General features: G+C 51.2%; 2 protein-coding genes across 3 annotated transcripts in view; one reads left to right on the top strand and one right to left on the bottom strand.

Annotated features, from left to right (window-relative positions):
• Positions 1–11,835: 11,835 nt before the first annotated feature.
• On the bottom strand, positions 11,836–12,666 carry LOC128808497 (atherin-like). The gene has a single exon (XM_053979666.1). The coding sequence runs from the start codon at positions 12,664–12,666 to the stop codon at positions 11,836–11,838; it is 831 nt and encodes a 276-aa protein (XP_053835641.1).
• Positions 12,146–27,795, top strand: part of DAAM1 (dishevelled associated activator of morphogenesis 1) — a 91,560-nt gene continuing 75,910 nt past the window's right edge. For both annotated transcript variants that reach the window (XM_053980953.1, XM_053980954.1), the window contains exon 1: positions 12,146–12,216. The gene's annotated coding sequence lies outside the window, so the exon portion shown is untranslated. The remainder of the gene's footprint in view (positions 12,217–27,795) is intronic.

Here is a 27,795-nt window from a genome sequence, read left to right on the forward strand (position 1 = left end):
GGAACAATAGGAACTATTCTGCAGGCAGAGGCTGCTGCATTCTTGAACACATTCACATGGATAAAGGAGATCAAATAAGAGCTTCCAAAGCTGCACGATGATAAGAGAAAAATATTACAGTGCTGTTCTGCAGGCTGGACTGTGCAGTGATTATACAGCAGTTTGTCCAACACAGCTCCCCAGGGCCAAAATGCAATCAGTAACCCTTCCCTTAGAATCCTGGCTTCTCTGCAGAGCCACAAGAGCATCTGATAATTCCCTGGCAGCCCCAGCCGTGGCCGGCCTTGTGCAAAGACTTGGTAAGTTGAATGTCCGGTTTGTGCGCTTTTCACACGCAGCGGGGCTGGGAGGGAGGCACAGCACAGGGAGGGATGTCCACAGCCCTCCTCTGACACTGATCCACTCCTTGGACTTGGGCAAGACATCTGCTTGCACTCCAAGTCCCAGGAGCTGCTGGAGGCATAGAGGGCATAGAGGACGTGGTGCTGGACACCTGCACCCAGGGAAGGTATGTCCCAAAGGAAAGGGATGGGTATGGGAGAGAGGTGGAGCAGATGGAGCTGGGCTGGTGGTGGCAGTGGCTGTTCAGTGCAAAAGCCCAAGGTGGGATGTAGGTGGGTGCACCACAGGTGGGGAGAGGGATGGAGACTCCCCTTCTGTGGTTCAAAAGAAGGGACAAATTCATTCCTTCTTGGCTGACAAGAGCTTCAGTTAGAGGCAGTGCCAGGGCAGTACATTCCTAGCAGCTCCAGAAAGCTGGAGCTGGGATTTTGAAGAGGAACACACAAGCAGATATTATCCAGAGCTTCTTCCAGACAGCTCTGGTTGATGTGGAGTGCAAACAGCAAGCAAAGGAGCAGTTTGTGTTGTAGCTCCATTAGGGCTTCGTGCCTGTGCTCTGGGGCTGGCAGGCTGCCCCTGGGCTGGGCTGGGAATGGAGAGGTGTGTCTCCCAGATCCCCTGTTTCTCTGCCAGGGCGTTTCCAAGCAGCTACAAATTGCACCACGTCTGACGCAGGACATCTCATAACTGCACCGCCTGCCCCACTGTCTCACTGACTGTGAGCTCGAGTGTTTATACCAAACCCCAGAGATGTGGCAGTGCTGTGAGAGGCCTGAAAGATGGATGATGTTAAACAACTCTAAAAGGAGTCCTGGACGTGGAGATGATTTCTGAGCATATCCAAAGGAGCCCCTTCACCTCCACTTCCCGCCAGCAGAATCACTCAGGGCATCTGTGTTCTAAACACATGGATGGTAGCCCAATAAAAACAATGGCAGCTTTTATACACAGCCTCCAGTTCAAGCCCTTACAGGAGAGACTGTTTCAAATAGCAAAGAAATACACATCAAAGCCGGCCCCCAGCATCTGCCAGGTTTGTTGGGGAGCTACAGCATCTGTGTGGTGGGAACATCACAAGCAGTCACTCCCCAAGTGGGAATCCTTCTTCCAGGAGTGAAGTGGGGAGAGCAGGGCTGTTTGGGGCTATCAAGAATGTGCATGTTCATCTCTGCTGGACTCAGGTGGGTGATATGACATTCCTGGAGCATCCTCCCTAGAGAGTGTATGTGTCATGTGGGGCTGTGCTCAGCTCTGGAAGCAATGGGTACCCAAGAGCTCATAGGGAGAATGTGGGTCAAAAAAAAAACCCAGCATCATTTGGGTCCCTTTAATCCAGACTGGGCAGTGTGCTAATAGGATGGTTAGCAGTTCTGATTGCAAAGAGAGTCATTTGGAAAGAAATGGAGAAAGTGGAGTACCCTGTGCCAGAAAAGGTCCTTTGCATCCCAGGGAGGAGCTGGTTGTCTGGAAGGTCAGGCTGTCAGCTCCCATTTTCCATTACAAGGTCATTAAGGATAGGGCAAATGTGAATGGATACTCAGCTGCTGTCGTCCCCCACAGTCATCCTCTGCAGTGACACCGAGTCAGAGGAAAACCTGGACTTGGTTACATCACCAGCACAGAGTGCAGGACCTCCCAGGCAACCCTTCCTGGGGCCAACTCCCTGTACCCTGGACTGGTTCTCTGGGCTACCAAAGCTTTGCAGTGGCCCATGTGCTGTCTTGGCTGATGGGCAAGGCCAAAGCCAAGAGCCCATGCATTTATCATTAAATCAGTCTAATTCCTTTCTCAGGGGACAGGGAGGGAGAATGCAATCTTGTTCCAGCCAAAAGAGTGTTGGTGCCAGCCTGTGCTGGGACAGGATGGATGGCTGCAGGCAGACAGGTCATGGGAGCTCAAGAAAAAGGCCCTGGTGAGCTGTGCCATGAGTGTCAGCTGTCCCTGGGCCAGGAGCAGCCGGCAGAGCCAGCACAGCAGGTAATGGGAAACAACAGTCCATTGCCTGTGCTGAAATTCTAGAAAAATTACCTTTCCACACTATTAGCATCTTGTGGGGAAACCATAACACCTGCAGCTTCCTTGAGCCAAAAAGACCTCACTGGCAAGAGTACTTTTGTCTTGGGGTATCTCCTTCTACACAGGATCTTTGCCCCTGTAAAAAGCACAGCATAAAATGTTTTCTGATGAACTGCTGTTACTGTTTCATGAAAGCTTTAAGTGTTCTTGACTTAGTGTAAATAAATAATGTTGAAAGAATAATACAGAGTTAATAAAGCTATTATCTGGGAATATTGCAGCCTAATCTCCAGTTCAATGGAGATAATGAGTGCTGAATCATGCCTGGAGCATCCTAACTAAGCGGCAGTGGTTTTGATAAAGGATAGAAGCGGATTTTTGGTCTCAGCCTGTTGCTTGCCTGTAGATTCCTGGAGTGATCTGTGTGGGTCCCTAAGCTGGCTATGGGTCCACATTCCTCCTGGTGGCAGAGCTGGCTCAGCCTCCCATCGCCTTCGTCCTGGAGTGGCCTAGGGAACTGGGTGGCTTGGCCACAGCAGTGTGACCAAGCGAGTGGCACACGGCCCTGGATGCCATCCCCAAAGACAATGCCATGTCACAGCAGCCTCTGCTAGACCCACGTGGTGGCTGTGTGTCACCAAAGGGGATCAAGCCTTCCCCGTATAACTGATTCCCATGAGGAAGGGACTCCATCTGTACCCAACAGCTGGGGAAGGACACTGGCCTTGGCTCTTCAGCCACAGTGAAACACCTTTCCCTGGGGCTCCTGTCATGGTGAGCCTGTGGCCTGAGCAAAATCCTGCTTGTAAAATCGTTTATCCTCTCAGAAAGGCAGGCACAGTGCAAAGGGTTTGCAGGGGCAGAACTCACTGGCGCTTTGGAGTTTACATTGTCACTGGCAAGGAGCAGAATGTGGCAGGAATGGGCTGCTAAATGGACAGCTTTGCAGTAAGCAGCCATCCCAAAATAAAACACCCCCGGACAAGTTGAGGATACACAAAGGAACTGACAGCCTCTGAATCTGGCTTCACATCAAGGAGTCCTAACTTGAAAGCTTTATTTAGACTACTGAGAAAAACAGCTGCAGAAGAGTACTGATGACGTGCTTTACAGGGGGATTTCTGCAAGGAGAGAAGTGCTGGACTCCTGCTGGAAGTGGAGCACCTAGCCCCTTCAAAAACCCCAGCATTAGACTGGAGAGCATTGCAGAAGGGCAGGATTTGTATTACCTGAAGAAAATAAAAATACTTCTGGGAAAAAAAAACAAAACAAAACAAAACACAAAAAAAAAAAAAAAAAAAAAAAGCAAACCCGCACAACAATTTAAAAATAATAAAAACCTACCTGGAGGTGAGCTTAGGGGAGTCGTGAGCAAGGGATAGGAGTCAGAGAGTGGATGCAAGCTTTTGGCAAGCTTTTGGTTTGCATCTCCCCCACGCCAAGTCGAGCTTCCCGGTGCTGGGTGGTGGTGACGCTGGCGAGAGCAGCCCGAGCAGCACATGGACCTGTGCAATGTTGGAGAGAAAAAATATTTGCAACTGTCAAACAGAGCGAGCTTGTTACGGTACCCAGCAGGGCTCTATCGCCGAATCCCTTTCTGCAGAGCCATAAAAAGAGGGGAGGGGGAGATAACTCCAAGGCGACATTCTTGTGAGCTCATAAATCTCCACGAGCTGGGTCCCAGGACCGATGAAATCACCGGGAAGCCCAGTGGCCTGGTTTCCGCAGCGCTGCCTGCCCTGCCTCCACTAGCGACGGCATCAGTGGGAGAAAAATGGAGCCAAGCTTTTGGGAGAGGGGTGGCTTTTTCCGAGCAACAGGGAAGCTGTTACAGCCCAAGGCTTTCTTAGGATGAAATGATTTAAGCACCTCTCCGGCATCCTGCTGATCTTTTGGAGGCGGGGAGCCTGATAGCTGAGACTCCTCGGGATGATAATTGTGGTGTATTTGTAGAATCAAAGGTTTCCCCTTGGAGCGGGGCCAGCAAGCTTTGGGAAGAAGAATGGATCCAATACAAAGGGGTTTTTTAAAAGCCCATTAAGTCGCCTAGGGGCTGAGCTCACATTCCCACCGCCTCGGCAGTCAGGGCTGAGGGAGCAAGGTTTCATTCCCATCTGCTTTGCCCAAGTGGGAAAGTCCTTCTTCCCCATTCCTCCCTTTCCCAGGTCTCCACAGAGAGGGGGATCACGCTGGGGTCTGGGTGCAGCCCCTGGCCCTGGAGGGAGCTGGGGGCTGCCATCTCCCTCTCCTGCACCCCAACAGCCCAGCGGGCCATGGGGAGGCTGAAGTCAAAGAGTCTTGAGGCTCCCAGGATACCCATGGCTGGGAGCTGCAGGAGACCTGTGAGACTTGGTGTGTGTTTGAGCCCTGTGCTCATCATTTGCACTGTCCCTTATACATAAACCAGCATCTGGGAGGTATTGAGAGACTCCCAAGATCTGATCTCACTCCCAACTCGCCATCGGTCAAAACAGGGAGAGCCATGGACAGAGCTGGAGGGGCTGGGGGATCTTCTGCAAGGCAAGTCTGTGTCCCAAATATAATCTCTGGAGGGACTGAGGTCTTGCAGATACTGTGGAAAAGGCAGAACCATGCATGCCCATTCCCTGCCAGTGACACTGCCTTGGGGGATGCTTGGGGCAGTCCTCAACATCCTGGCCCCCTGTACTGGCTCTGTCCTGTACCTGAGTCACCATCCCAGTCCTTGCACAACCACTCAACATCCCACATAAGGGGATGAAAAGCCAAGCCTGATAGTCCTATCAGCATTTCTGTCCTTAAGGGTTTCTGGAGGCAACAGACATCCCTAGGAGTCAGCTCTTACTCATGCCGCCCCCATGGAAAATATAAGGATGGGGTTGGTAATCCAGCTGTGACTAAGGAGGTTGCAACTGGGGAGGTCCCTCTTGCTGTTGTTGTGACTGTGATTTCCCTCTCTGCCAGTTTAGCAACACCCTTTTGTCATCAGTAATCCGAGGCAGTGAGGGCATTTCCAGGGTTCCATCCACCACAGTGATACAGGGAGGTTGCTGTTACTGCCACACCTCCTAATGCTCCCAGCTGCTCCTCCCTGCACTCCCAGGGGCTCCTCCTGTGCCAGGGAGGTGCTGCTCTCCCAAGGCTGCAACCTGACTCTGAGACCTCTGAGCATCACCTGCCATGGCCAATGTTTAGATGCTGAGGACTTCCTGCCAGGATGTCCTTGTGCATGGATCTAAAATTCCTGCAAGACAGATGGAGGAGGAGAGGTTTGTGTGCTTGGACAGAGAAAAGGCTGAGCAGAGGAAAGAGAAGATCTTTCCTGCAGAGTCCAACCCCATGCCAAACCAGGAAAACTTTCCAGTAGGTTTATTGCTGTGGGTACAGCCTGGATCAGCCAGTGGTGGCTGCAATACCTCCCCGTCACAAACATTCCTAGCACAGTGGCTGTGACAGCTGATGGAGCCACAGCTGCATGGAGAGCCTGGGGTGGAGCAACATCTGGGCACCATGGAAAAGGGAACACGAGCCTGAGGAAGTCCTTGCAGCAGAGAAACTGCAACCGGAGAGTAACAAGAAGCCCTCCAGGGAAAACCTGTAAGAAAATCTAGCCAGTCAAGAGAGATGATCTCATGGTGCTGATGTCACCCCAGGAGTGCCCAGGGATGGAGCAGGGAGGCTGGAGCAGTCCTGTGCTCGCTCCATCCATGCAGGATGTGACCTCTTGGCAGGGATGCAACAGGACCCTGCTGCTCTGCTGACTGCAACATCATTGTTCAAGTCCTGCAACAAATCTGTCCTGAATTCTGCTGATTAGAAAAAAATGCAGCACCAGGACGTGTAAAAGCCACACTGATGCTCTGAAAGATACCAGGAGCATGTATGTCCAGTTACACAGCTGTGAGGGATGGGAGAAATATTCCTGCCTGCGCTGGTCGCTGAGTCTTCACATTCCAGCCCTTGTGCTGGGAGGAACAAAACCTCTTAGCTCTGCAGTTACTGGAGACAGGAGGCACAAACTTTAAGTCATCTGGAGTCAGGCACTGTAAAAATTTAATGATGCAGGACAAATCAGGGGGACCAAAATAGTGAGCAAGATAGAGAGGATTTTGTGATTTATTGTGTTCAGTCAGGACTTGAGCTATCTGTGAGCCATCCCCAGGTCAACCACAGAATCTAAGCGTGACCTTGGCTGGGTCACTTTGGACAAATTCTGCCAAGAATTGGCTTGGGCATCTTGCAAAATTGAGATAGGTATAGAATATTGAATCATGTCAAAAATCATGAGGATTAAAATGCAGGTATTCCAAATGCAGGTAGGCCCTTGATGAGGGCTCCTAATTCCTTTGGATAAGCTTCTTTCCTTAATGGATGGCAGAATTGGAACCCACCTGGTGACCTGGGGGTTAACTGTTTTATGCTCCAGTAAGAGGCTGGAGGCTCATCATGAGTGCAAGGTGACTTGGCACTTCCTCACTCTGTAGCTGCTAAAGGTGTGGAGCAAAGGATGCTCCAGTGATAAAACAACAGCCTCACTTGTCCCCCTGGCTGTTGTAGCCATGTGGATCTGTAGCCCACTCCCCCGAGCAATGGAGCCAGATCTGGCCAGGCTATTTCCACCTCCCTGTCTTCCCTTCCTGCAAAGCCTTAATCTGAGGTTTTAAATGGGATTTAAGTGATGCTCTGGCTTTTTGCTGGCCCCTCTGCAAAGGCAATAAATTCAACCCCTGCTAGATGTGAACAAATAAAAGCAGCTCTCCCTGTAGGCTGTGTGTGCACACATCCCTGTTAAACCCTTCTCTGACAGCCCCAGCAACAGCTGGTGGAAATCCGCAGCAGTCTCTGGCCTTGAGAGAGAGGCACTGATTTACACCCCTCTCCCACCCCTTCACTCCTCTTCTTCCAGCCTCACCTCTTCCCTGGATGCTACCCCTCATCTCACCTCCTTTCCTGCTCTCAGGAGATAAATAACCAAGGATGTGAGGAAGAAAACAGGGCACTGAACGTTCATCCATTGAGAATTTGCACTGGGTTTTTTTGTTGTTGTTGTTCATTGTTTGGTACCTTTTACAGCAATTCAGTGCAAGTCATCTCTAGGAATAGGGAGGAGAAAAAAGACCTGGGCAAAGTTACAGATCCCTAATGAGGAATGGCTTGTTTTCTAGCCATTAGAGAATCTAGGGGAGAGGAGATAGAGCCCTCCAGCCACCCTGAACAATACTTGTTCCCCCAAACCCAGCATCTGAGGTTGGCACAAGACTGTGGATGAAGCTTGGCACTGGCAGGACATTCCAGGGAGGAAGATTGACCCTTGGCTTCATGAGCAATCAGGAGTTGAGTGTCAGGAGTCTGTCAAAGACACGCCAGGTACCAGCAAGATGATCCAAACCAGGGCATGGCCACACCTGCAGCATCTCACAGGAGACAGGCGGGAGGATGGATGGCAAGGGAAGCACGAGGGGCTTCTGGCAGCTGCAGGAGGGGAGGAAGGCAATGACAGGAGCACAGAGAGGGGTGGGGTGGAGGGCCCTGACCAAGCCACAGAGATAATTTAAAGCTTCCTACATCCCAGCACACTTAAAAGTGCTTCATATCTCTCTGCCACTCATCTGAGTCATCTGTTTCCCACAGGGCATGGTGATCTTTCAGGTGAAGCAGCCAGGAAAGGCTGTGCTCTCCCAGCATCTCCCAGCAGAATGGGTTTAGACAGGGCAGGGCTGGAGCAAGACCTTGTTATAACTGTTTGCAGTAAGTCTCACAATCTGCTCTCCAATTATTTCTTACATTTTTTATTTCTTAGAAAGACCGGCTGGGTGGGGCACTGAGCAACTTGGTCTAGTGGAAAGTGTCCTTGCCCATGACAGGGGTGTTGGAACTAGATTATCTTTAAGACCCCTTCCAACCCAAACCATTCTATGATTCTGTAGTACTATTCCATGATTTTACCCTTCTCTGAACACACTGGAAAAGAATTTGGTTGCTTGGGCTCCTGACATCCCCACCACCACCAAGGTACAACTCCCTGGTACGCCATAAAGCACTTATGTGCATGTGATTAAATGCCACTGAAGCGGATGGGAATTTGCTTACAAGCAAATTACAAATTCCTTACAAGCTTAAGGACTTTGCAGAATCAGGGCCTAAATCCACTGAGTCTTTGCTAATGCTCCCAGCCCACTGAGTCCTGCTTTGGGAATGTGTCTATTTTCCCTTCTGGGGCTATGAAATGTTACAGCCAAGCTTTGCATCCCCCTGCCAGCTGCAGGGAGCTGATGTGAACCCTGGGGTGAGATTGAGCTCAGCGCTGTTGGAGATAACATTGGTTTAGGGTGTGGTTTGTTTTCACACAGAACATCCCAGCCCAGATACAGAACTGTTAAAGGTCTTCTAAGTACTCTAAAAAAACCTCCTATCAAAGAACAAAAAGCATAAAGCTGTCTCCTACCTTTGAGCCAAAACCAGCCCTGATTGCTGCGATGGAAATATTCCCACAAGCTCCAATGGTCTGGGATGGTGGTAAGTGCTCAGATGGTGATTTTGTCCTTTTGGTTCAAGTCTTTGGTTTAGACCAGAACAACAATTAAATAAAAGCTGTGGCCTGTTTTTCTGCTGAGCATATCATCTGTGCAACGTGAAAGACTATAACCTCAAGAGGGCTTTTTTTCCTCCAAAATCAATTTTACTTAATTTTTGTAAGGGGATGGGTTCCATATTCCATTACTGTCAGCTGAATCAAGAGTGTCCTTTTAGGTTTCACTGGAACACATAAAAACTCTTCCCCAGGGATAAGATAGTATTGATCTGACATGGATTGGTAGCAGAGAACATTTACTAGGGTCGAGTGAGCATCTAAAGACGAAGGCTACCAAGTATATTCTTACAGATGTAGAACAAGAAACCCATTTTCTTTCCCTCAGCTCTGAGAAAGTCCTGGTTTAGTTTTTCATCCAATGAGCAAACCCTGCCAACCCCCTCCTGTTACAAGGCATTACAAGGATTATTGTCCAAGCAGGCTTGGTACCCATGCTCTCCCCTTCTCGGGGCTGGATGCTCATCAGTCTTACACGATGACTATTGCATGTGTCCTACTTATCCAAAAAGGCTTTGGGCAGCTGGTTATTGGGTTTTCCTGTCTGAATACAGGAGCTTAATTTAATAGGCGGCTGTTGGAAAAACAAGCAGGAAAGCAACACAATGGGGCTTGATAAGCAGCGTCCAAACAAGCTCTGAGGAGGCAGTGACAAGAAAATGGCTGAGCAGTTTTGATGAGGAAGATGCAGTTCCAGATGCCAACCATACAGCTGATACTTACCCAGGCTGGGAGCTTGCAGATCAAACCATCACGATGTGGTTAACAAAAGTCCTTGAGGAGGGGAAGAGTGGGAAGGGGTTCCTGGGAAGGCATTTTTTGGAGGAAAATAAGATGAATGGAAGAGCAAAAGAAAAGCTGTGCTAGGATGGAGGCAGGGACCATTCTGCCCAGCATCCTCTCATAGCCAATGGTGTATAAGCCAGGGGTATGAGAAGTGTTCAGGGATATTTTCCCATAAACTCTCCAAGCCCACAGCAGGCTGCACGCAGCTCCAGGACTTCCTGAGCCTGAGGCTTGTATAGAAATACTGGATTGAATAGTCCTGGCCTAACCCTTTACCTCAGTGAAAAATGCTCCCTATCTTTGATCACTAGTTCTTTGGTGAGAACAGAGGCCAGAGCTGCTCACAGTATTCAAGAGGAGAGCAAACCAGGAATTTGTACAGCAGATTTTCCTCTTACCTCATTAACTCCTATCAGTCTGTTTGCTTTCTTGACTGCTGCTCAGGAGTGAGTTGATGCTTTCATCAAATTCCTTGTTGTAGCCTGGGATGCTTTTCTTGAGGGGTTGCAGTCAGTTCAGAGCCTGTTGCCATGTGCAAGATGTTAGGAGTGCTCCCTGTGAGGCTCATCACTTACATTTGTCTCCAGAGTATTTCATCTGTCATTTTGTCACTGTGTGTCCCCAGGTCCCGCTGCAGTTTGGTGCCTTGGGCCTTTCCAAGCAGCTCAGTGTCACCAGAAGCCATCAGCATGTCCCCACCCACCCCACCTCCTACATCACTGATGAAGATGCTGAGCACAGACCCCTGCTCAGATCTCTGTGAAACTCCCCATCTCATGGCTCCAGTGCAGACTGACCACCCCAGTCTGGCCTTTGTGGTTTCTGCCTATCAACCACTGAGGTTTTTTTTTTCATGGCTCCTTACTCCCCTTAATATGTTTTGATGAAGGATTTTGTCAGAGCCTTTAAGAAATCAATATCTCTTATATCCATTAGATCTACCACGTATTTGGCTCCATCAAGGACTGTGGTAGATTTTGTGAGTTATAATTTCTCTTGCCAAAACCTGTGCCTGGGTACAGATGCTTATTCTCTTGTCCCACCAGTTTCACAACACCACCATTGGGTTTGCTGCTTCAGAAAACCTGCCCTTGACACCTTTTATCCCAAAACTGCCTCTGTGATTGTTGCCTCCCATTTGCTTCAACACCCAAAGGACAAGAAATCAAGCAAGGCAGGTTGGAGACCAGCATGGCTGAGCAGAGACCTGCTTCTCAAACTGAGGAGTGAGAAGCAAATGCTCAGCCAGCGCAAGCAGGGACAGGTGACCTAGGAAGAGTACAGGGATACGATTTTGATGTTTAAGGATGGGGTCAGGAAAGCTAAGGCACAGATGGAAAAGGCCAATGAGAACCTGGTCTAGTGGAAGGTGTCCCTGCCCGTGACAGGAGGGTTGGAACAAGATGATCTTGAAGGTCCCTTCCAACCCAAGCCCTTCCGTGATTCTGTTAATTTTACTTCACATTTTGTTATCAACTCTGTGGATGCTCTTTCTTTACTTTCCCAGCACTGGCTTTTCCTTTGTCCCTGCATCAATTTTTGTGCAGACTCCATATGAAACACAATCATAGTAAATCCCTTCCTGCCTTTCAGACCTTCCCATATAGTTGTTGCCAAGAAAGAAAAAAAAAAATTATTCAAGATGTAAATAGCTTGACCTCTTCTCCCAAAAGAAAAAAAAAAAAAGTTTACTTAAGGTAAAATGTTCCACGCTATTAATTTGATCTGAGTTTTGATTTGCACCAAGAACACCAACTGCTCCTTCTGCCATCTCATGCAGCGAGGTTATTCCCATGCATGTGGGAATCCAACCGTGTATCCAATTGCTGCTCTGATTCACGTGAAATGGGAACCTCTGGAAAATTGATTTCTTAAATCCAAGATGAGACTGCCGCATCTTGGGAGGCCTCTGCCAGGCAGCTGCGACACAGATCCCGCGTGTCGCCAGCCGGCTGAAACTTTATCTTCGGCGAGAGCTGGACCCTCCCGCCTGCCCTCCGCCTCCTCTGCAGCACGGAGCGTCCCGGTGCGGTGCCCTTGGTGCGGTGCCCCCGGTGCCGTACAGCCTTTGCAGCATCCCTACTTGCGGTACCCTTGTTGCGGTACCCGCGGTAGAAGCTCCGCTAGCGGCCCCGGTGCGGTACCCCCAGCAGGGCACCCCCGGTGGCGGAGCCCCCGCCCCGCGCGTCACTACAAGTCCCGGCGGCGGGCGGGCGGTGACGCCAGCGCGCCGGGCGGGGCGGGCGCGGCCCATTGTGGGCAGGGGCCGGGCGGGCTCCGCGCCGCGCAGCGCAGCGCCGCGCCGGCAGGTACGGCGGGCGGACCGCGGGCAGCGAGCCCTCCGCCCCGGCAGGAACGGCGGGCGGACCGCGGGCAGCGAGCCCTCCGCCCCGGCAGGAACGGCGGGCGGACCGCGGGCAGCGAGCCCTCCGCCCCGGCAGGAACGGCGGGCGGACCGCGGGCAGCGAGCCCTCCGCCCCGGCAGGAACGGCGGCCGCGCTGCGGTGAGTCCTCCGAGCCCCTCGGCGCTCCTCCCCTTTCGGTTCGGGGGGCTTTCGGCGGAGTGCGTTGCCCTTCTCCCGCAGCCCGCGGCCGTGCTGGGGAGGGGTTCGGGAGCGCCGGCAGCGGGGCGGGAGCCGCCGCTTTTCTGCCTTTTCCCCGCCGTGCGGAGGGAGGCGAGCCCGCGTCCCACCCCGCCCCGGGCGCTGCGTGGAGCTGTTGCCCCGGGGGGAGCGCCCGGGCCCCGCGGCGCCCGCTCCGCTGCCGGCGCCCCGGAGCACGGCGTGTCCCCCGGAGCATGGCGTGTCCCCCGGAGCATGGCGTGTCCCCCGGCCCCGGCGTGTCCCGCGGCCCCGGCGGGTCCCGGGCGGTGCCCAGCCCCGTGGGCGCCGGGCAGGGGGCGCCCACGCGGGGGCGTGGGATGCGGGATGCTGCTGCTGCGCTGCCTTCTCCATGGCAACGCCTCCGGAGGCTGCTGCAGCCCCGGCGCCGGCTGGCACGGCGGCTCCCACCCCTGCGGCGACTCCCACACCACCGATGTGACCCCCCTGATGGGGCTCCCGCGGGCCTTGGGGAATCTCAGCTTCCCGAGTGCCTCCCCATAGGCACAGCAGTTTGGAGCTGCCCCGTCGTCCGTATGTGCCAAGCCTCTGGTGCTGGTGTCACACATTTTGCTGCAGGCGTGCTCTTGTCCAGCCGGTGCTTTGATGTGGGAGCCGGGGTGGGAGTAGGATTTCGGCATGTGCCGGTGTTGGGCTATGGCTTGGCTACAAGCAGATGTGTGGCTCAGGCACCAGGTGGGGAGGTCCGGTCTGTCACTGGCTGCACCCGCCCAAAAATTCAGGGAGGGAGGATTCTGGTCAGGGGTCTGCCTGGAGGAGGGACAATGCCCCTGCTGCGTGGAGCCTTGAGGGTTGGCTGCCATTGCTGTGCTGTGGCTGTGGTCGGATCCTGGTCTTTTACTTGGCATGAAGTCTTCAGTGTGAACAGTGGGGTTTGGTCCCTGGGGTCTGCAACGCTCATGACTTTCACACCACGCTGCCTCTTGCATTGGTGCTGGTGTGAAACAGTCTTTCTGCATCTTTAAGTGATCAAGGTTAATTTAAGGCACAGACAGATGATAATGTGACAATAATGTGCCTCCTGACAAAAGCCACGTGAACCGACAAGGCTGTGCTGCCAAACTGGGGGCAAGGGGCTCCCCGTGGAAATCGGAGGCAGGTGGAAGATCATGGGGTGCAGCCAAGTCCCCTTTTCCAGGTGCTGGGGAGAGGGCAACCCCTGGCACAGGCTGCCCTGGTGGTTTTGACCACGCCTGAGCACTGCAGATGCCCAGCAGCTTCTCCCGGCAGCACGGAGAGGGAGAAGCCATTGGTTTCCTTTTATTCCCTCTCTAGAGGTTGATTGTGATACTGTGTACAAAATCAAGTGCTGGTGTGTAATAATGCCTCAGTGGTCAACCATGGTGCAACCTCGTTATCCTCCCTTGCCAAAAACAATGTATTCCAAAACTATTGGCATTCCCTGCCTGCCCCTGTTTAAGTCCTGTTAGGAGTAGATATGTCCTGCAGCATCTGGACCTTTTTCCACGAGCACTGGAGTTTGTTTTGGCGTGCGTTTCCCCCCAAACCCCGCAGGTCAGACATCCACCTTGCTGTTCCTGGATTAATGAGTGACTCACCCTGCTCTCCCCGTGGCCATACGCCGGGACCTGCCTCTGCTGTCAGGAGCAGGAAGCAAAAGCCAAAGTCCACGATCTCTGACCGCCCAGTGTTGTGTGACACCGGGACGGGAGGAAGCTGTGACACTTCCTGGCTCTGGCCAGCGCTCAGCTGGTGTGTGGCTCTGCCGGTGGTGCCCTGACACGGCCCTGGGATTTTTGGGTCCAGCCAGCCAGGCGTGCACCCTGCTCTATGTGCTGGCCTCTGCCCCGGGGAGGCAAACAGGATGGGTGAGGTGTAAAATCAGCCCTGAATCCGCTCCCCTGGGCTTGAAACGGAGTCAAACCGGTCTTGACCTGAGCTGGCTCCTTATCTGACCCTTTGTTTGTGGCAGGGGTGCAGGAGGGAGCAGGAAAGGACAGCCACAGCAGGCTGGCTCCTCCGGTGAGGACAGGCAAGACCTGGGGACAGCTGGTCTAACTGGATTGTGATTATCTCCCTTTGCTTCTGTGCTTTGTTTTGGTTCCTTCCTGCACTTTTTCCCGCGCTGTCACGTCACAGCTGAGGAACCCAAGGCAGTGGGGACATGGAGCTTTTGGGCAGCTGGGCTTCCCACAAATTCTGTTTGTCAGCCAGCCAGCAGCGTGGCTCCTCTCGCTCCATCTTCCTGCTTTCAAGTTTCCATGCACTGACCATCCCTGCTGGGTCCATCCCTAAAAGCTGGTGCACTTGGAGCAGCCCACCCATGTGCCCGGGTTGCACAGTGGTGCATTTATAACCTGAACGATCCTGGGGATCCTGACAGATGCACCACCCAGAGTGAGTGGTCTGCCCATCCTCCTCCTGCACAGACACCCACTGAGCTGCTCCTACACGGCCACTTTTATCTCTGAAGTATTAATAAATGAAGCCTGCCTATTTCTGTGAGCCTTTTTAAGAGGCTGGCGGGGCTGCCTGGAAGGCTTGCTCGGCACTGCAACTATTCAGAGCTTTTTTCCGCGTGTGCTCCTGCAGTCGATAAGCCAGGGCATCCAGCTGTCAGCTTTGGAGATTGCCAAAGCCTGCTCAACGGCATTTCTGCAGGCTTCGCTCACAAATGAGGATTTTGTTGGACGCTTTGGTTTCTGACTTGATGCTGGTAATTAAATATCTTAACTTGGCTTCAGAAAGCTGCCACTGCTGTGGAGTGACTGGTGAGGCCATGTGAAGCAGGATGTGCTTGTTCTGCTGGAATTGAGTGTGACCTAACTATGATTCTTCAACCTGCAATTTATTTTCTTATAAAAATATACTTTTTTTTTTATATAAGTAAAACCCTTTTAAAGGGGAAGAAAAACCTTGTGTTTTACTGCTGTGCTGTTAAGCTTGCATGGACCTGCTGGGACAGCTGTTTATTTGCAAGTTGTGGCAGCCAAATGCCACGAAATTCAAGTCATGTCCACATTGATTTTTTCCCCCTCTCCCCCCCACCCTTAATCATATATGTACTTTTCACTCTTGCAACACAACAGATGTCAGTGCCATGCTGAAAAAATAGGAGCTGATCTGAGCAAAGGGCCATAAATTGGGGCAGAAATACTGAATGCCTGATCCTGACTTGTGTGTTGGTTAATTTAGATGCTAAGTCACATAGATCTACTCACTCTATGTATTTACCATACTAGGGGATGAGAGAAACAGCTAGTTAAGGGTTGGAAAGTCATTAAATATTCCAGCAGAAGCTTTTCTGAGTATTGCATTAGTTCCCTCACCCTTCATGACATATTCTTTGAGCAACCTAAACTAGGGGAAGGGGGTTGGAACCAGATGGTCTTTAGGGTCCATTCCAACCCAAACCATTCTGTGATTCTATGATTTCCAACTTTGTATTTAATGCAGAAATTAGAGGCTCCACAGCCCCTTGCCAGATACATGTTGTAATTTGCTGTTTGCCTTTGATTCTTCTTTTCTTTCTTCCTTAATTGGGAGAAAAGCTGCGCTGGTGCCTACTTAACCCTCCTGCCCTCTCAGGAGACCATTTGCACTTGGTATCTTCTGTCCTTGTGGCATGTTATAACATTCTGGAATTCACTGAGGGACCAGGAGTTCTGGGGTAGCACAGAAAATCTCAGCTCAGTGAGTCATAAAGCTTTCAGATCTTTGTGGCCACTGAGAAGAAAACCAAAGGAGATGGAAATGAGAGGAACGGCCCTGGCACACTGTAAGGACGCGGTTAGTTGACTGAAGAGTTTCAGGATCTGAGCTGACAGCACTTAGTGTCCTGATTGGTGTGGCCTGAACACCAGCCACCTGAATTATAGCAAATTAACCAAATTAATGCCTGAACTTGTCTTAACATCTGGCCTGTGTTTTCCTCATGGTGGGGTTGGGTCGGGTCATTCCCAAAGGCATCTGTCCCATGCTGTTCCCAGGTCTGGAGCAACCTCTGTGCCCTCACATGAGTCTCTGATTACCCAGTCCTGTTTGTGCTCCCTCCTGTGTTCACCCTCAGCCTTTTGGGAAGAGTTCATGGTAAATACATTAAATGGAGGAGGTTTGTGCTGCCTGGAACACCTGGGAGACGAGGTTGCTCATGGTCCCTTCCTGAGTCAGCCAAACTGGATGGGGTAGCCCAGCCTAGAGGCACTCACTGGTGAGCCAGTGTGACCATGACTCAGAAGGTTTCTCCATGTTTTACTCCTCGTGGCGGAGTTGCCTTGAGAAACTGTGTTCCAAACATCGCCGTGACCCGCTGGAAGGGCGGCGTTGGACAGGCGTGTTCTTACCCACCAGCTGCCTGCTCATCCTGCCAGTGCCGATGGGTGCCAGTGCTGGTTGCTCTTCAAACCCCTTCTCTTCCTGCAGTACACGCCACTTGCTTCACTGCTGCTTGAATTTTTATTTTTTTTGTATTTGGAGCTGACTTGCAGACACGGAGGAAGCGCAGCAGCGCCTCGTGGCGCGGTCGGTAAGAGCTGGTGCGTTGCTGGCTGGAGACATCCTCTCTTTCCCAGCCCCGAGCTCCCCGGCAGGGCCTGGCGGATGATTGAAGGGTTATTTGCCGTGCCAGACAAGTGGCTTCATGTTTCCCTTCTGCATTCCTGGGGCTGAGCACTGCATAGCGATGTGCTTTCAGCTACGTGCTGCCTACCTGAATCATGTCTCCCCCCTGCACGCAGCTTGCGAGCCGGGGCTCTCCCTGTCCAGGCCGCTCTGTCCCTGTGCCACCGAGTGCTTTTGTGAGAGGGTAATGAAATGAGGTGTGGAGGGTGTGGTGGAGGAGCTGCAGGAGTGTCCGGCTCCGTCTGCCGACTGTGCCTGCGTTTACCACACCTCCTGAAGGAATGGTTTTCGGAAGCTGAACCCAGTGACCCAATTACCGACCTCTGGGTTTGGACTGTTGCCAGGAATTCTGCACTGAGGCTCCTCATCGCCTTTTGTGCAGGCCCTGGGTGGAAAGCAGCCATGCCAAAGCTCAAAACAACTTGGCAACAGCAAGTGATCGGTGAGATAAAGAGAGGGGAAGGACCCAATTAATCCACCTGACCTGTGCCCATCCCTAGGAGAACACAGTGGGATCTCCTGGTGTTCTTGCTCCCTGCTGCTCGTCTTTCACATGGGGCTTTCATCCTGTTTCCCGTGGCGATGGGCTGGGCTGCTGGCAGATCCTGCCTTGGGGCAGTATGGCAGGAGGAAGCAATTCAGAGTTGTGCCATTCAGAGGCAGACTCTGGGGGGTGGTGTGTGAAACACCAGCAGCTGGGCTCTGTACCAATATGCAAAACTGAGCTACGGAGCTTGGCAGCTTTTGGGGAAGGCTCTGCAGGGTGTGGGTTCCTCCGCTGCTTTACAGGAGTGAGGATCAGCTTGTCTCCCCTTCTAGTGAGCAGAGCATCCTCAGAAGTCGAGCATTTGAGGGCAGACTGTCACCAAGCAGGAAAGTGCTCACACTGTTTTTGGGCAGGATTACAACTGTCCCTATGCTGAGGCTGCAGGGCAGGGGAGCTGGGGCTCTGCACCTGGGAGCCAGCTTTGCACCACTTGGGCTGGGAGGAGATTTTTTAATTTTTAATTTAAAAATTAAGTTTAAATTAAAAACAAAATTTAAATAAATTAATTTTATTTAAAAATAATTAAAAAAATATTTTGTTGAAATAAAAAAAAAACCTCTGGAGTATGAAAATGGGGGATGTAGAGCAGCATCGTTCAGGGGTGTGATCTGCAGCCACTCAGGTCTGAGGTGTGAGGAGGAGAGTGCAGTGTGTTACAGGGGGGTGTGGAAAGATGTTTTATGTTGCTCAGATGGTTTTCTAGCAGCTTGGTGCCTGTTACAGGCAAACTCTGTTGGCAGGCTTTCCTCCCAGCTCCAGCAGGGAGGAGGAGGAGGATGGAGGAACAGTCCAGAGACCATTTCCCCCACACCAGACAAGCAAGATTAATTGTTTGCTGTGGCATGGCCATGGAGGCAGCACAGGAGGATGTTTTCTGTCTGTGTTGTGTTATGTGACATGGAATTCAGTCCATGGTGGGTCTGCCCTGCTGCTGCTCCTGAGTGTTTTTCTTTTTTCCATACCTTTCTGAGGTAGCTTTCTGGAGCTGCACATCCATCTGACTTTTACCTAGACATGAGGTGTGGCTTTTTTTTTGAGTGCTTGTTCCTTGCTTGGTCTCAGCATCAACTTAATGAATGGTGCTTAGAGGAGCTGTGAACTCATGTCCCATCCTGGAGAGTCTGTGTCAGCTGTGGTCTGGTGCAGCTGTTTCCTTCAAGGATGCTCATGTGGATGGAAGCGACAGTAAATCTGTTTGTCTAAAGCTTTCCCTGCCGTGACTCCAGTCTTCCTTCATGTTCCTGTTGTTTCATGCTGCTGCTGCTCCTGGAAACCACAGCACCTTCTTGCCAGAGCTGAGGGTGGGGGGGATGAGTACCCTTGTCGTGCCTGGCTTCCACAGGAATCGCATGCAAAGGAGCTTCATCGGCTGAGGTTTCCTTCCCGCTGCCCCTGAGGCATAAGGAGTGTCTTGGCTTGTGTGCCCAGTGTAGGGAAGAGAGGCTGCTCTGTGCCTTGATATCAGGGTAAGCCTTTAGGGTGCCTGGTGTTTTTCAGCTGTCCTGCCTGGCTTGGCACCATTCTCCCTGCGTATCCCATGCACGGCTTTCAGCTGCCGTGCTTCTGCAGAGGGACACTCGTGTGCCCAGCTTGCTCGTGGACAGCCTGGTGTCGGATCTCATCCTGCAACACAGGAAGAAAGCAGCCCCACGGTGCTGCCTCCTTGGGTTTTCTTCTTCCACTAAATCCTGCAATCAAGCACAGGGCTCCTGCCATGCCCATCCCTGTGTCTCGAACTCCGTGTAGGAGACAGAAGGGTTAAGACTGGAGCATCAGGCAGGAGAAAAGCTGAACTTGCAAATCTGTTCCTGGGCACTCCGGTAAGTCATGCCAAGGACTGTTTGAACAGTGCTAATCCCAGGTGTCTCTGGAGCAACCTTGTTTACAATGCCAGCGCTTCACATGGGTGTTCTGACAGAAACTTTACGCAAGCCATTTGCTTACCAAAGCTCTCCAGGTCTGGGAGATTGGTTTTCAGACCTTACCGTGCTCTCTCCTTGTCCTGGCGTTTTGGAGACACCCTGCAAAGAGACTGGAACCTTTTTGTGGACCACTTGAATCCATTTATGAGCTCCATCTGTTTTTCCATGGAGAGTGCTGCTGGTAAATTGCATGTGAAGTAGCTGGTGGCTCTGGAGGCACAAGAAATCCCTGCCCATCACATGGAACAAAAAGATGTTGAGGAAAATTTTTGGAGCATGCTAAATATTGTAATCCCTACAGTCAGTTTTGCTTTTGGGGCTGGGGCTGGAATTTAGCTTTTATGCTCATTGTTTTTTTCCCCATTTATTTATGTATTAAATGCTGCTCTTCCACTTATCAGGTTCAGCAAAATTTATCAGTTCTTAATTGATGCAGTGGTGGTCATAGTTGTGTTCAAACTGCAGTGATGTGTGACAGGCTGTGATGTGGATTACCTAGTCATGAAATTGTGCCATTCCCTTAGCTGGCACAGTAGAACTTACCTTACATGCAGGCTTTTCAAGCCATTCTATAGCGTGGCAGCTTTCATCATGAGAAAAAGACAGTAAAGAGGGACTTCAGCCTCAAAATTCTCTGAATTGATTTCCAAAGGATTGCTTGTAGTTGCATCACAGGAAGCTTTGTTGGTTTTGCTCTGGGGATGAGGCTGAGCTGGGTGAGAGACGTGTGAGACAGTGGTGATGATGTGTCTCGAAGCTGTAGCTCAGTTGCCTCATGTTCACGTTTTTATTTTACTTTTGCCTTGTGGTTTGGACTGTGTTTTCATTTTGGTGAAAGTCAAACTGAGACTCTGACTTTGGGGTCTGGCATCCCCAGTATGCCATGAGGTGTGGGATAATTAAGGAGGGACCCACCCCTGGGGATGGCAAGACCCCAGCTCCAGCTGTGGTAATGGGCTGTTACAGTGTATTCTGAATTGTATGCCCTTTCTCTGGGAAACTGACTTCAGGCAACACGGAGTGGGGGGAAAAAAGACCTGTGAAAAATGGGTGCTCATTTTTCCAAGGAGGAAAAAAGCCAAGGAAAACATATCCTGCAGTCGCCTTGTCAGATATGTCACAGAAATGTCCTTATCCAGCCCCTGGGTCGGACTCAGTGCTGCTAATTACAGCTTGTCTCGCTGCTGAAAGGAAAAGTTTGAATCTGTTCACCCTGAGTTTCCCACAGCAGCATTTTGGGACAGCACCAAGCCCACATCTCCGTGCCTGGAAGCTCTTGTCCAACGCCAGAGACTGGGCTGCTGTTTGCACCAAGCCTTGGGTTTGTGCTCACCATTGTGGCTGAAGGTCTTGGAAGAACACCTCTCTGTCTCTCTGCACTATTCTGAACTTGGCTGCTGCAAAAGGCCCTGCAAAGGTGCTCTGGAGCTCAGGGGACCTTGCTGTGAAGGTCCCAAGCACAGGACCCCTGTCCTTTCTGGCTCTGGCCTTGTTTTTGGCTCTGTGCTGCCAGAGGATCCGCAGCCCAGCTCTCCCATGGGTGCAGTGCTTCCCGCCCAGCAGAACTGGCTGGCTTTCAGGAAAATAAACAGGCTTTCTCTGGAGCTGGGAGTCCTGGGCTGCTGCACGAGGGGAGAAGGTTGTAACCAAAGGACGCTTTCATCGCCTGCCTCTACCTGTGCTGCTGCTGCAGCTGCTCTGCAGCGCTGGAGCTGGGCTGTGTCTGATTTATAACACACTGCATTCGGGGGACAGCTTTATGTTCTTGGTTCTCAATTCTCATGTAGCTCCAGGAGGGGAAACCATCCCCAGCCTTTCCATTTTGCACGTGGCTGTGTTTCTTTCGGTTGGGAGTCCAGCGTTACAGAAGCCTGTGGGATGTGGGCCCATGGCACACACCTGGGCACAGCAGCAGGGCAGGCTCTCACCTGAGCTTGTGGGATCCTCAGTGCTTTCCCAGCACCAGCTCCAGGTCATGCAGTGCCCAACACAGATGGATGTTCACAGCTTGCCAGTGCTGCTCTAACCCCAAGCTCATTAAAAGCCCACAGGACCGTGTCTTCCCCTTCCTCCTCCTGCTTCCTTCCCCCTCCCTTTGCTTTTCAACACCAGGTTTTGAATAAATCATCTAGGATGTGATCACACAGGAAATTCGCAATTTTTTTTTTTTACAGCCAAGTTCGGAAGTGAATTCAGCTCTCCAGGGTTTCAGTCCTGTGCTTTTTAATCACGAGGTTCCCCATCCTTTCTACTCTGTCACTTGTGACATGATGTCTCCTTGGCCGTGTAAGCTTTTCCCCTGCCCACAGAAACAATAGCTGCTGGAAATGCTCTTCAAGAATGGCTGGGGATTGCCTGTGGAAAATGCAGATTTAATCTATGTTAGGTCTTTTTGTTGTTATTTTGTTTACTGCTTGGTTATCCTTTTCCTTCAAAGAAAAGCAAAGCGCTTGTTCTTGTAGAATTCACCCCTCGTGATGTGTTCCTAGCTGGAAGTAACATGCTCAAAATCCTGCATTCTTTTGTGCATCTTTGCTTTATTTTCTTTTTCTTTGTGGGTGGGAGCTTAGGGAGTATAATGGGCAGATTAGCAACTGTATTTGTGGAGTAACCCATCTTTGTGCAGGTCTGGCTAGAAACCAATTAAGCTTGTCTTGATCTCTAAATGAGATTTTTGTCAAACGCCTCACCCAACCGCCTTCTGCATCCATTAATAGCAGGGTGGGATGGAAATAGCTGAACGAGTGAAGATCTCGTGTTGGATAAACAGAGAGGCGTTGGCTGCAGGGAGGTTCCCGGGATGCGGGATGCGTGCGAGCTGCTGCCTCTTTGTGTGGTTGTTTTGTAGCTCTGGTTCTTGAAACCTGGGATTAGCAGTGTTTGGCTGCAAGTGTGCAATCCCCTGCGGTAGCAGGAGTGGGGTTGGAGGGAAAAGCTGCTGGATAAAGAGGGAGCATCCCGTGGACTTCACTACTGTGCTGGCCCCCATTCCTGTGACATCCCTGGGGCGAGAGCAAGGGTGTGTTTGGGAGCTGCTTGTGACTCTCAGCTGCAGGTCCCCCAAAGTGCCTTGGCTTGGGTATATCTGTCTGGTCTTAGGCTGCTTTTTAGCCTGGAAAAACCCTTTGGCTTTCCAGGGGGACACACGACCTCGCCAGGCTGGGGGTGTTTGCTGCTGCTGTGATGAAAACCAGTCCGGGAACGGCTCTTCAGCGCGGTGTTTTTGAAGAGAACCGATTAAGGAAAGATGCCTTTAATAAGCTGTGCCTTCGGGGAGCCCTTCTATCTCCGTCCCAGACTGTTTCTGCATCAAGATAAGGTTGCAGAGCAGCTGGATCTGTGCTCTGCTTTGGGAGGTGTAGGAGGGGGAAGGGCACTAGGGTTTCTTCTAGGGTGCGAACGTTCATGATGATCGCTTTTATTTGTAAAGTAGCTACAGATAAGCCATGCACAGGTGATACCTTCTTCCCTGCATGCCTGGCCTCGCTGTTAGGCACAAATGATGGCAAGAGTGATCTCAGGGAAAGGAAAACACTGGGTGAACTTGCAGGGTGTAGCTGCTGCAGATGTGCTGTAACATGCAGCAGATCACCCTTCTGCTCCGCTTGGAACTCTCCTAGGGACAGGAGAACACAAAAAGCACAAACCAGCTTTTCCCTGCATGCCTAGAATTTTGCTCTCCATCTCCCCACTCCCTAAATTCCAAAAGCTCTTGGGTTATTCATGGAAGTTTTGCTTTTTTCCTTCTCCCAGTGTAAAAGTGCCCAATAAGAGATGTGGGTCTAAAGACACGGAATGCTGTGCTGAAGCCCACGTGCCACATCAAGGAGGTCATGTTGTGGACCTTGACATCATGGCATGGCCAAACCCAGTCACTTTCTGTGCTGGGGAAATTTGGGAATCCTGAATCCACCAAGATCTGAATGTGGATGAAGCAAGTGCCTTCCAGGGTTCCATGACAACTGCAAAAGCCTCAGAAAAATCTAAAACTGGGATGGCTGGAAGATGGTTTCAGTGCTTGGGTGTGAGTTACAGAGAGAGGAGCTGGAACAACCTCCAGGACTGGTGCTGTTTTGCTTTTTTGGGATGCTCTCGACTGAAAAGCTGCTGAGTTTTGATGGCAGTGAGACAGAAAAATACCTGGTGGCAGGGTGTCTCCCCGACTTTGTCCTGCTGTCGTGGGGCTGAGGCAGTTTGGTGCAGTGATCTGATGAGGCATGGCAGCCGTGCCCTATGGAGATGCCATCTCCTGGGAGGAAAATGTAAAAATAACCACGTCTTTGGCTACGTCTTTGAGTTGCGTGAGACTGCAGCAGAGGAGGTGGGGGGTGAAATTATATCCATGGAAATGAAGCAGGAGAAATGAACTTTTTCCTGGGAGACAGATCTGAAGGAAAGGTCCTGAAGATTGTGAGGGAAATGTCCTCACCCTCCTATACTGTGCTGGGGTGCAGGAGCTGAGCTCAGGGTTGGTTTCAGAGGGTCCCCCAGGGTTCCCTGTCATCCTCTTCCTCACTGTGGGCTGAAGGAGGTGCAGCCCCATGTGGGTTCCTGCACCTCATCCCATGCCATGGCTCCAGGGTCTAGACAGATGACACAAACCCTTGCGAGAGACTGTGTCCTGCCCAAGGCTTTGGAAACCTGTTGGACCCATTCTTCCACCTCTTTGCTTTTCAGAGCTTTGGTGGAGCAGGTCTGTTCCTCCATGGGGGACCACTAAAGTGTGGAGCTAGGAATAAATCCGTGGGAGCTGCCATGGATGGCAGACTGGCGCTCCTGGCGTAAGCAGGCTCATCTAATTTAATCTGCTGTGGACATGATCTCCTTTGTCTTCCAGTTGAGCTAAATATACCCTTTGGGTTGTGGTTATGGAGGCTAACTCCCTTTTTGATTATGGAAATCACATTAACACGGGATGCAGCTGGCTGGCTCTGGATGGAGCTGGGAGAAGAGTGGGATTGGGGCATCCCATGGCTGAAACTCTCTCCTGCTTACCTGTATCTGGACCAGGGCCAAAGTGTGGGATGCTCGATGGGCATCTGTGTGGAGGGCTCCAGCTGCAGAGTTTCGTGTGATGCAGGTTTTGGAAGCACGAGGAATTCCAGTATAGCCATAAGCCTTCCATTGTCTGACAGGTTTTGAAGTTTAGTGGCTGAGCTGCACCTACCTGGGCATGGCTGGTGGCTTCAGGACAGAGAAAAGGTCCCTCTCCATCTTTGCCTAATTCCCAGAAGCAGCAATTCTGCATTTCTGGATGCAAAGGAAAATAAAAAGCTGTTGGTCAGCTTGAGCAGCAATTGGAAGAAGTTTTAGTCTTGGAAGGCAAAAAGGAAATTAAAGGCCAGTGGTGATATGTAATGTGTCAGTCCAAAGGTGCCACCTGGGAATGTGTGTTCCTGGGATTAGTCACACAACACACAAGCTGTGTGATGGGAGATGCCTGTTCTGTCTGTGTGGGTGCTCTGCCAGAGCTGCTGCGTGGGTCTTTGGTTGCTTTATCTCCTGAGGTTTGTCCTGTGTGACAGCATCTCAGACTCTTCTAGTGTGACCTTGAAAGACCAGAAAGTCACAACAACAGGTAAAATGTACTGCTGCATCTTCCCTGCCATGATGGCCTCAAAGTCACTTATTTTTTTTCTGCCCTCACTGTTGCTGGCTTCAGAGGAGCCAGGAAAACAGTTAATCAGGAGAGCTTTAGTAAAATATGGCTTCAGGGTCTCTAATATTGGCAACTTCTGAGTTAAATACCCGGTGTCAGCCATGCAAGTGCCTTGTGCAGGTATTTGCTGGAGGCTGGCAAACCTCTATTCCCCCATTTGCTGCCCTGGTGTGTAACCAGCTTATCTCTGAGCAGCTGGATTTAACCCTCTTATCCACCTCTGTGCCAGCCCTTCACACTCTGCTGCTCCTCCCTCCCAGGATGCTGGGAAAAGCCTGGATGACTTCCATGGGAAATGGATGTTTGCCCTCCCTGGGATGATTGCTTTTGTTATTTAAAAAGAAACAAAACAAAAAATGCACCAGCAAACTCTTGGATTGGGATAATTAAGCCAATTGAAGTGTTTAAGTAAATAAGTTTCCCTTTAATTAAAAAAAATAATATATATATGTCTCATCATGGTTCTTAAAATAATGAGCCACTGACCTGCTGTATCTCTGATTTGGCTTACAGATGGAGAGGGGAGGTAAATTATCACGGAAGCATAGAATGTCCTGAGCTGGAAGGGACCCTTAAGGATCACTGAGTCCAACTCCAGCCCTGCACAGGACATCCCAAGAATCCCACCCTGTGCCTGAGGGCATTGTCCAAACACCCCTTGAACTCTGTCAGGTTTGGTGCTGTGATCACTGACCTGGGGATTCTGTTCCAGTGCCAGCCACCCTCTGGGGGAAGAACCTTTTCTTGATATCCAACCTAAACCTTCTCGGACACAACTTCATCCCGTTCCCTCAGGTTCTATCACTGGCAACCACAGAGAAGAGATTAGTGCCTGCCCCAAATTTTAGATAAAGTAGGGGAAATCGGCTTCACCCTTGATAGATCAGCTCCTTGTCTTCTGTGGCAGTGCCTGAGTTTGTTAGTTCAGGGAAGCAGAGGATTGCTCTCCGGGGGCAGGGCAGTTTGTCCTTGTCTCCTGGTGTCTCTGGAGCAGAGCAGCTCTCCACCGTGGGGCCAGTTTTCAGCTCAGAAAGGTGAGATCTAGCCTCCCTGCCCAAGCCAGGAGGATGCTGAGGAGCCAGGAGGATGCTGAGGAGCCAGGAGCTGTACCCTGGGGCTGGGAGGAGCCAAGGGACCACATCACAGGGAGACTGCAGAATAAAATGCTAATGGCGTTCCCAAAGCCAGTGCACGTGGGCATGGCAACCCCTCGGCGGTGGGTTCAGTGAATAGATGTGATGAGACACGTTTGTTTATCACAATGCTGATCAGTGCCGAGGGAAACGGGGTGTGTTTGGGGGCAGGGGTGAGGCAGCGTGGCAGGGCGGAGGTGCCTGAGATCGATGGGGACCACAAACACAGCTGTGTGTGCCTGAGTGCCCTGGTAACTTGAACTCATTGCTGCTGGGAGTCCCTGCCTCAGACTGCTGCCAGAGATGCTGTGCTCGTTATTAATCTGCTGGGATAATTGTAGTTTTAATGTTTCCAGCGGGGGAGTTCACAGGAGGCAGAGGCATTCCTAGAAGCCCTCGGTGGGTGCCATCCTGGAGGCATCCAGCAGCATGACTCAGTGTCTTGGCTGATGGTGTTTTAAAGTGGGCCTCGGGTTGGTGCTGATTTTCAAAGCTAGGAGGTAAAATGAAGGAGACAGCGAGCACAGGCAGTGATTTGGAGCTGTGGAATAGCATTTTCACAGAATCACTGGGTTGGAAGAGACCTTCAAGACCATCGAGTCCAACCCAGCCCCAACACCTCACCTAAACCCTGGCACCCAGTGCCACATCCAGGCTTTGTTAAACACACCCAGGGATGGTGACTCCACCACTTCCCTGGGTAGCCATTCCAAAACTTTGTCACCCTTTCTGTAAAAACCTTTTCCTAATATCCAACCTGTATTTCCATTGGTGCACCTTCCAAGCTGTGTCCTCTGGTTCTGTCAGCTGCTGCTTTTTGAGCTGTGATTGGCAAAAGAGGCAGTTTGGGAGCAGGGCTGCTGCTGAACCCATGGTGGAAGGGCAGTGCCTGACCCTGGTTTGGCTGATGAGTGTGCAGGGAAGTGCTGCATGTGCATAAAAGCTGGGGAAATGTTTTGTGCTGGGGAATGGGAATGCTCCTCTTGCCTTTTCATCAAGAAGCTATAAAATGGCATCCAGCAGCTCTTCTGCCCATGCCTGGAAGCCAAAGCCAGGTGCATGCAATCCTGAACAAGGCACGGGGACATCTGGATATTTATTTATATTTGAGCTACATTTGGCTACTGGAACAAACACCTGCAGAAAGTGGCCTTAGCCTTGGCTCAGCATCCTGAATGCAGACCACAGGTAGCCCTGAAGGGAGTTAGAGCTTGATGAAAGCACATTAAGCCATCAGTAGCAAGAGAAGCAGATAAGATCAACAAGCTGCAGTTTTTGGGAGCCCCATACTCTGGGAGAAATCGCTTTCAGAGCAAACACTCCTCATGTAGCTTCACAGGGTTGAAGGAGGACAATGCAGAAGAGATTCTAATGGATCTGTGCCACATCTCACCAGGGAGACAGTCCCTCCTCCCTGTTCCACAGTGAGTAGAGCCCAGAGGGGTGGCTGGGGCAGTGTTTGGCCTCTGTGTCCCATCCCACCTGGTGGCTGCAACTCTGTGAAAGCCAGCAAGCAGGTGTGGATGGAGTTTCTGCTGCTGTGAAACTGATGTCAGGCAGTGTTTTTTCCCTATTTGCTTGCAAAAATCATCTGTTGGCTCTGCCTGCTGTGGGGCAAAG

This window comes from Vidua macroura, chromosome 6 (genome assembly GCF_024509145.1).
Source record: "Vidua macroura isolate BioBank_ID:100142 chromosome 6, ASM2450914v1, whole genome shotgun sequence".
In the NCBI taxonomy this organism is placed as follows: Eukaryota; Metazoa; Chordata; class Aves; order Passeriformes; family Viduidae; genus Vidua; species Vidua macroura.